Source organism: Glossina fuscipes, unplaced genomic scaffold, assembly GCF_014805625.2.
Source record: "Glossina fuscipes isolate IAEA_lab_2018 unplaced genomic scaffold, Yale_Gfus_2 142, whole genome shotgun sequence".
NCBI classification, from domain to species: domain Eukaryota; kingdom Metazoa; phylum Arthropoda; class Insecta; order Diptera; family Glossinidae; genus Glossina; species Glossina fuscipes.
In genome coordinates this window covers 1,289,453-1,299,058 of record NW_023998485.1, presented here as the reverse complement: position 1 = coordinate 1,299,058, position 9,606 = coordinate 1,289,453, and the positions used below count along the sequence as shown (strand labels likewise).

At 32.7% G+C, this 9,606-nt stretch overlaps 1 protein-coding gene across 2 annotated transcripts in view; it reads left to right on the top strand.

Moving 5' to 3' along the window:
* Nucleotides 1–5,933: 5,933 nt before the first annotated feature.
* LOC119641117 (DNA-binding protein RFXANK) overlaps nt 5,934–9,606 on the top strand; it is a 39,147-nt gene continuing 35,474 nt past the window's right edge. The window contains exons 1-3 of one of the 2 annotated variants that reach the window (XM_038039575.1): nt 5,934–6,083; nt 6,538–6,830; nt 7,033–7,835. In XM_038039575.1, the coding sequence (XP_037895503.1) occupies nt 6,749–6,830; nt 7,033–7,808 (858 nt within the window). In that variant the 5' untranslated portion in view covers nt 5,934–6,083; nt 6,538–6,748 and the 3' untranslated portion in view covers nt 7,809–7,835. The remainder of the gene's footprint in view (nt 6,084–6,537; nt 6,831–7,032; nt 7,836–9,606) is intronic. The other variant, XM_038039576.1, reaches the window with a different exon arrangement.

Genomic DNA, 9,606 nt, shown 5'->3' with positions numbered 1-9,606 from the left:
AAATGTTAACGAAGCTTCAGCAATATCTTCAAAAGTTCAGCATTATTATTTATCCGCAACAACGCCTCAGCTTTGTCATCTGAATATGGGCACGAATGTTTGTTATGCTAGTGAAACAATATCTCCATCTTTAAGCTCATCAACAACCACTTCCCCTATGAGCCTCATGACCCAAATAACGCCGCACATTCCTTCTAATTACCATAAATGTGATATTGGACAACTTAGCACTCCATTAATGTATTAGAAGTTGGAAAACCAGATCCTGAAGATTTGCAACGTACACGGGGAGATGCGACACATTGTATGCTGAAGGTTTCGTATTAAATTCATTGTTAAAATTAAGTGAATTGGAGAAAAATCTACAATAGGAAGAAGAAATGGAGAGGATTTATGCACTGTCCGGGATATGAATAGGTTATTATTTAGATGCAGACATGATCGAAGACTACTAATTGTAAGAGCTTACCTGAGATTCAGGTTGGAATATTGGCCAATATGTGCGACCCCAAGAAAGCAAGAGATGAACTATGTTTGCAAGAATCACAACTGCTGGAAGTGTTTATCGGGTTGCCTTCGGGATCCTTTAAAATTACAACAGCTTATGCGATTGTGGGCTGCAATATTTGTTAAAAGTGCTACAGAGCAAATTGAGTAGTAGTATAACTTGGTCTGCAAAGATGGTCAATTCATAGAGAATATTTGTTTTATTCTGAACAACGCCATTAATCATAAGGTATTATTGCAAACGTTGGAGACTTTGAATGCAGCGCTTGCAAAATTCGCTTTGTTAGACAATCCGGCCAAAAGTTTTACGGAACTTTTCATAAAATCTGAAGTTGTGAGTGCTACTATGGAAGCATTTAATACAATTTTAACTGACAATGCCGGGCAAGAAAACGATACCGACGCATTGGAGGAAAAGGAAGTAAAAATAAAGCAAACCTTTGCAATAGATCTATTTTGGATGGGAACACTTTGTATTGTATTGTATTTGTTTGGTGTCGTAATCGACCAATGGACCAATTTAGATGATATTCTAACAGAACCAGACAGGAGCAAATAAATTAAATAAATTAACTTTACTTTGCAGAACTCATACTGGCGAAAAATCTTATCAATGTGCTTTATGTCCTTGGAAATTTAATCAGTCTTCATCTTCAACCAGACATTTAAATAAGCTTACGAAGAGGTAAGAAGAGTCAACTAGATGTTCAAATCTAAAATCCAAATAATACTTTTAGCAAACCATCGGAATCTTCACAGCGAACTCAAACAAAAGAAGAAGTAAAATATATATTTATTATATATATTAAATGATATAAATTATATATATATTAAATGAGTGACCACTTGTTTGAATGTAAATATTGAAAATATTACTATCTAAGCACCGGTCTTCCTCTTGCTGGTCATATTTTACAGGGCATCAGATATACTAAACTAAAATAAACAAATTTTATAGCAAAGAAATGAAATCATTTTTCAATAAATTTGATTTCAATAAATTTTGCATTTTCATTGCATTTTCAAATCTCAAGCGCAGTAGACCTTTTTTGGAGGCTAGCGCTTTAAGAGAAGAGAAATTATTCTCTAGCAAAATTAATAATAATTTTACGAGTTAGCCTAAAATTAGATTGCAATAATTTTTATTATCAAATTAAACAACGCAATAAATTTTATTGTCAAATTAAACAAAGTCCTCGCTAAATTCCCTGTTGAAAGGCAAACCACAGAGTCGCTTTTAATAAATAAATGCTTAAATGCCCACCTTAACAACCTAAATGTTAACGTCAATCACCTATGTTAAATACCCAACATAATCGACAAAACGGATTCAATTCTGTTAAAATGCAAAGCCGTCGGCAAACCAAAGGAAAACTTTGGGATATTTAGCAACTAATGCGTGTTATATCATTCATCATATTCATCATATAATTGATACGACTTTTCAGCTCATAAACAGTTTTGAAATGTATTTTCTATGTACGCTTAGTCGGCTCCACTCAAGTTTTAGCAAGTAAAGAGTTGTGGGTATTTTAGTTGCGCCGTTTACACGTTCACGGCTCATAGAACATTATGTCATAGGCGATTTGCATCAGGATTGTAGCGAAGACTACATTCCATTGGGGTTTTATTCCAATTTAAGTATTTATAAATTTATTTTACATTTAAATTTAGAACGGGGAGTCGATTGAGCGTTTGATTTGTTATAAATTTTTCATTTTGCAATGCCGACGGCAATTTTCATTTTGCAATGAATATGTTTAACAGATTTAACAGATTTCTTGAATTATAAAGCTACTTTAACAGATTTCCTGAATTATAAAGCTACTTTAACAGATTTCCTGACTTATAAAGCTACTTTAACAGATTTCCTGACTTATAAAGCTACTTTAACATATTTCCTGACTTATAAAGCTGCATTTAAAAGATTTCCTGACTTATAACGCTGGCGGTTTTGCAAATTACGATAGAGTTTCACGTTCGTTCTGCAAATAGCAAAGAATTTAGCTACTGTTTTGTTTCATTTGATAAAAAAAAAAAATTATGGCGGTCTACTTTTAGGCTTACTTAACAGAAAACAAAGGTCGAACTGTTAAATGCAAAGACGTCGGCAAAACAAAGGAAAAGTAGAGAAAGGTAAGTAGTGAAAGTGAAAACTTTAGGATATTTAGTATCTAATGTTTATTTATTTTTTATTAATAAATGTATGCTTGCATATAAAATTTCTTAATTTGTTCAATTTTACAATTCAATTTTTCAATTTTATCATTAACATTGTGAACGTTCAAAATATTGCTCCAGCAAATTTGAGAGTAGCCAAGCATAAATCTCACATGCATATTGAAAAAGAATACTTATTTCGAACTTAATACTGAAAAAGAATACTTATTTCGAACTTAATACTGGAAAAGAATACTTATTTCGAATTTAATACTGCAAAATAATACTCATTTCGAACTTAATACTGGAAAAGGATAAATTTTTACGTCTTCAATACAAAGAAAATTTCCTATTGCTAAACCAATACTATGACTACGCCTTGAAAGACACAAATCAAATACCAATTCCAGACATTAAATATTAAATTACTTGTGCATTTTTTCTCAAAATATTCCACGATGTTGATTGAGCGATACCAATTAACTGACTTGTTCAACAACTCTGTGTTAAAGCAGAGACTATTGGAATGAAACACGCTTTTGCATCGGATATGTGATACGTTTTGATAAACAAATTATATGTATATATAAATTATGTATGCATTATTTTCGAGTAGCTGATCAACTGCCAAACTAGTAGGAAAATGGTAAACAATTATACAAATAAATGTAAAGAGCAAGACAAACAAATGGTCCAATTATACATTCGAACTAAGGGAATTGGCTTCTGCAAGCAAATTTTTGTAGAGAAAAGCAAAAATCTTTTTGTTTTGGATTATAGGAATAACTTTGTTATTTGCGCATACTTATTCGTGAACATTTCTAGGCTGAGTAAATTGAAATGTATTCCACATCAATTCACTATTCCCAATAGCAACACTGACTATCGAACGTTGTTGTCACAGCAGTCTAAGAAATCCACCTTGAGGAGAGAGGTGAATTGGAACTCCGTTTTGTGTACTGAGCAAGAGCGCACATTAGCAATGAAAAACTTTTTGCGGCAAAACGCCAGCCAGCGGATTTTCGTGGTGGTTAGAAAAAAGTTAAAATAATTTAAGGCAGTTTAAAAATAAATATTAAGAAATCTAGATATGAGGAATTTAATGTAAATTTTAACGTATTAAAATCTCAATAAATTGTGTATAGGAATAAAATTTTTAGTTCCAAAGCATTCGAAATTTTGTATAAAACCAAAACAAATGTTTTTTTGTTGGCTGTTATTGATTGAAAAAGGAAAAAATCGAAAACAAATCGACAAAAATCGTTAGCGAAAAGTTATGAAAAAAACCGGTAACGAATTTCAGAGAGAAATCAAAGCATATGACAAGTGTGTTCAACAATTTTAAAAACTACCAGGTGGTAAATTTTTGGATTTTCTTACAAAACTACCACTATATGATTTTTAATCCAAATTAGGCGAGAGTACATTTGAGAGTAAAATTTGCTTGGCTGAGTGTTTTTATGGTTTGAGAGTTTGATATACTGACCTCCAAAAAAGTATAGCGCGCAACCAAAAAGTATAGCGCGCAACCAAAAAAGTATAGCGCGCAACCAAAATAATAAATGTTTAATGAGAGAAAGAAACACACAGAGGACACAACAAACAGCAAAGCATACACAAACAATCAAATAAATACAATTGCACAAAAATCCAAACAAAAAAGGAATTATAAGTTAAAAAAACTTTTAAGCAAAAGAAGAACCAATATTTTGTTATCTAAGCAGCAGAAGAAGCAACAAAAATTCCCTTTTTGATCAGAACGTAGTACAGACTGTTATATATTAAATGTTAGGTTTCAGAAATTTGAAACTCAAATATTTGTTATTTCCCGTCAGATGGAATTAGGTAAGCTACTTAACAAGCTTAATACATTTCATCTACTAATTAAAAATGATAAAATTTCATGAAAGGCACAGCACGTGATTGCAGTATCGTACACCCCCCTAGTGAACGCCAAGTGATAAAAATATCCCAAAAGATTTCGAAAAGGGTGATAATATGGAAAACATTTGGTCTGAGATTGGTAGCTACGCAGCTATTATTTTTGTTGTTGTGTTCATATTTGGATTTACAAAACTTGCTTATGATAAAGTATCTAAGCAGCCTTTGACACAAGTAGCTATCGGAAAACGACATAGATAAGAAAATACTTCTGAATCTCTGATTTGTAACCACGACTTCAAATTTAATTCTGGTTTAAATAAAGATGATCACGTTAGTTTTACGATAATACGCGCTAAATTAGGATTGATTAAATTTCTAACTGTGCCACTCGCCAAATCTTCGATATGTATGGTAAAGTTATGTCTCCATAACAAATTACAAACCGTTGTGAAGTGTGTCACATACGTTTTTGAAAACGAAGAGATTTTGCTAATGATTTTAGAATCCGGTTATCCAATTTTAGTATTAGAAATTTTAATTCAAAAGCTTATCTGCACTCGGGCACTAATATAATTATATGCGAGATTTATGAGAACCAAGCATACGATAATGTTAATACTTTCAGAGGATAAATACTTAATATCATCCAGATTATTTGCGATATTAGGTTGAGAGTGGCAATCAAAGTTTTATAGTTTATGAAAATAATATGTTATAGTAAACGTTCTGATTTTCTTCAAATTTATTTAAATTATTCTTATTCATAGTTTTGTTTGAAGGAGACACCTTAGTTTTATTGGCAAAATTTTAATTTATTTTAAGCGATTTTGTGTAATGACTCTTGGAAAACTACAGGAGTTCCGCATTTGATTCCTTATGTAACAGAAACAGGTACTTTTGACTGTGATGATGATTATTCCCCGATTATGTTATTAATTCATAGTTGTTAAGTGAAGCCAGTACAGCTTTTGAAAAATGATTTGTTTCCAAAAATATATATATGTAGAAAATATACAAAGAGTGAGTATGTCTACGACAAGAGGTGACTAAGCGTTTTCACACAGGTTTTTCAATCACAGTTACACACTACCCATCCTTTAAGTTCAGCACTTTCTAACGAAGTAAATAAATAAAAAACGATACGAAGAAGATATGCGAGAAACTAATATGCCTAATCTAAACACATGCTACAAGCTACAAGCTAAATGACATATGTACTACCAACTACGCGTAAATGACTGTTTATTACATTTAAGATAAAATATATTCCCAAGCACTATAAAATATACGCTGAATATAAATTCTTTTAAGGACCTGGCAACACTTTAATATATAATAAACAATGAGAGGAGGAGAGTACAAGAGCGTGTCGCAAGTGTGTACTTACACGAAAATTCCAACTATTCTCCTCTTAATGTGTGGTGTTGTACGCGCAAAAACAAATTTTGGATTTTAAGCTGCGCAAATTATTGTAAAAAGAATTGAAATATTTTAAGTGAATTTTAGAAAATTGCAGAAAATTTTAAAATAAGGTGAGTGCGATACAAATAAATAAAGTACGTAAAAGAAAGTAACCCATGTGTTATAAAATACTGTTATTGATAATTTCGCCGCCTTTTGCGTTCGTAGTATTTTTGCTCAATGCGTAGCGGCCATTTTTTTCCACCATCGGTTCTTGTTTACACAAAAAAATCCTGGTCCCGTATGTAACACAATGCAGAAAAAAAGGCGTAATAGTGAAAAGTATGTTTAGGTAAAAAACTTCTTTGCTATCACTCCTGGCATTTGCGTATTTCATTATTTTGTATTTTTTCTACTACGAATTTTTGTCTCTACTGTGTTACCTCACCACCCTTCCCTCCCTACTTGGCTTTTCATTCACTATGTGCTATGCGCGATTGTTTCTTTCTAATCGTCTGTCGTTTCGTTTGCAGTTCATTCACATTTTATTTGAAATGTTTCTTTTTTTTTCGTATGGCGATGTAGTAATTGTGTGTATTGTTGTGTCGGTGCGCTGTGCAGGTGAAGTCTTCTCCACCTCTTCTCTGCGAATTTACACAACTTAAACATTCTTGTTGGCGAAAGTGAGACAACGTTTTTGACAGGGGAGCAATTTATAACTAAAGCAAATGAGAGCGGGGTAAAAGAGCATAAAAGCAACAAGACGGTACGAGTTGTTTTGCAGTGATTGAATCAAATGATTTTGGAAACGAATGCCATAGTTGGTGCAAGTGTGAGAAGAAAACAAAATACGAAAACATGTCTGATGATAGTAGCCGGTAAGTTTTAGCGTATATCAATCAGCGTTACGATGTGTGCTTGTCCAAATGATTGTATTGACAAACTTTACTTTATTTAGGTTATATAAAGCATTGCCAGATACAATTTTTTTAAATATTTTTCAAAATCTTGAAAAATTAACGTGATTTCTTATAACGTTTAATACGTTTAACGTCAATCTGTTGTAATTGTTGTTGTTAGATTATATTTTTCTTTTTAGTTCAAAATTCCATTCCCGATCAACTTTATCACCACCATGTTCCGTTAGTCAAGAATCTCAACGCCAAACGGATACACCCTCTCCGTCTAGCACATCAACACCTTTATCCACACCCAATTCGTTGCACTCTTCTAGCCTTCTTCATGATCATAGCTCTGGTGCTACTGTAGGCAAACATAAATCTGCCTTCTTACCGTATCGACCGCAAACTACTGTTCTCACGAATTTGCAACGCGGAAACACTGAGGCCACGTTTTGTCCAGTTGAAGTGAAACTTTCATTTCATGAGCGTGCTGGTCAGGGTGAAATCACAGAGGATCAAGTGGAATTTGAAAAACAACAAAATATCGACGCGAAAGATTATTTCGGTTTTACACCTCTGCACTGGGCTTGCTACTACGGACAGTTCGCAGCAGTGCAACTGTTAGTAGATGCGGGTGCCTCCGTCAATGCAGAAGCTCCAGAGATGGTAACTCCTCTATTGTTAGCCGCTTCCGGCGGTCATCATGAGGTGGTACGCTACTTATTGGAAAGAGGTGCTAATTCTTCACACATGGACGTTATCGGTAATACTGCCCTAATGTACGCAGTCGTCGGTAATCATCCACATACGTGTAATGAATTGCTGACAAAAGATCCAGACATGACGGCCACAAACGAGAATGGTGACACCGCTTATTCTCTTGCCGTAGAATATGGCGCCTTTTTGGCCCAAGCGGTACTAGAACAATACTTAACAGCTATATTGTCAGTGTAGTCAAAACGAAAAGGCTTTGGTATTAAGGTACGTAAACTTGTTCTAAATATATTATTTTAATTTTTTTATGATCTAACCTGAATTCTTATGTCAGTATAATTAAGTGAAATGTACTTACATCTATTGAATTAATAGTATATTTCATTTGTCCGTTTATAGTAAGTAAAAGCTTAGCAGACTTATTTCATTTAAGAAATTTATGTTCGACAATCAGAAAAGCTACCGGTTAAAGAAGGATTTATCTTTCCATAATGTATCCTTTTTCTTGATTCTTTGATGTTTCATTTCACTTGCAAATTTGTAATTCGCGTCTATCTCGCATTTTAACGGCTAAAGCAGAAAAATAAATCCTTGAATAGAAAAGGTTTTGTGCAACTAAATAATGTCTGCAGGTTTAACATCAACATAATCAACCATTTCAAAACGATTCGTTTTCTATTCTTATAATTTATTGCTAGTAAGGGAAAGTTCTTAGTTTAAGGGAACCCGATGATTTTATGGTATAGATATAATCTTGATATCAATGTCAAAAGCGCATCTTTCTCTCAATTGAATGGAGTCGATAGAAGATGCAAAGGTTCTTTTTTTTAAAGCTTGTTTTTGTAGGTTGGCTTGAAATAAAGAAATCATTTAAATAGGACTGGAATGAGGCGCGAAATGCAAGTTGGAATAATTGCAAATATAAGAGCAGGAAAAATACGGTCGGATAAAAAATTTCGATGCTTCAGAACATTGCGACGAAAAAATTCTTCATCACAAGCTCCTAAAAGTATATGCGTCTTGAAATGGATTATCTATTAATATATTCCAACTGCAAATATTAGAAATAATTTGATCGGTCGAGATATTTACAGAACGTTTGAATGGTTAACAAGGATTATGTCTACGAAGTTAAGCGTTTTCCTATTGTACGATTGATATCCATAGATACTAGTTTCCTTACTTATATTAGAATATACTATATTCCATAATAATAAAGTTTTGCATTGTATTTCATTTTTACTGCACTATGTATATAATAAAGTATATAGAGACTCTACTTAACCTTTGATAATGTTTGGAACACGTAACATTTTTGTGTAGATTTTTAGAATTAGAATCTGGCAGTGCCTTTTTAATTAAATAACGGAAGTTGTTAGATGTATAGGTATTCTTTGTAATCATTCTTTTCGGATAATTGACACAAAAATATGTGCGCAAAATTCTTACATGCTTGCCATATATTGAAGCATGGACATGGACATCGTAAATAATAACAGCTATAACTATGACGACAATGCATTGCAATGAATTGTAAGAATAAATTAAAAAAGGAACAATACAAATAATTTCTAAAGTATTACTTCCGTTCTTGAAGTTGAATCATGTCAACAAATGCACGCGCATATTTAACATAGGACTGTATTGTATCTATACGATGAGTTTTTAACTTAAAATTGTGCCTGCGTGTATTCTTTTTATGCGTTTCGCGGAGAGGAAGGGAGATATTTATGTATATGTATGAGCGCGTGCAATAAAGCGAAAGAGAAACACAAACTAGAAGAACTGAATTACTTTGCATATTAAAATTTGTGTTATACCGTTAATCAAAGTCAATGTTTTAATGGTTAACTTATAGGTAACAAAATGAAACGAAAAAAAACAAACACCAAATTTCATTCATTTAAAGGTGTTATGCAAACGTGTAGATATTCCCTTCTTCTTTTTTCTTTAGAGGACCTTTTTTTATTATAATTTATATATGTTTATTGTTGTCTGCGTACAAATTTTTTGAAACACTCCTCCACGCACACACACA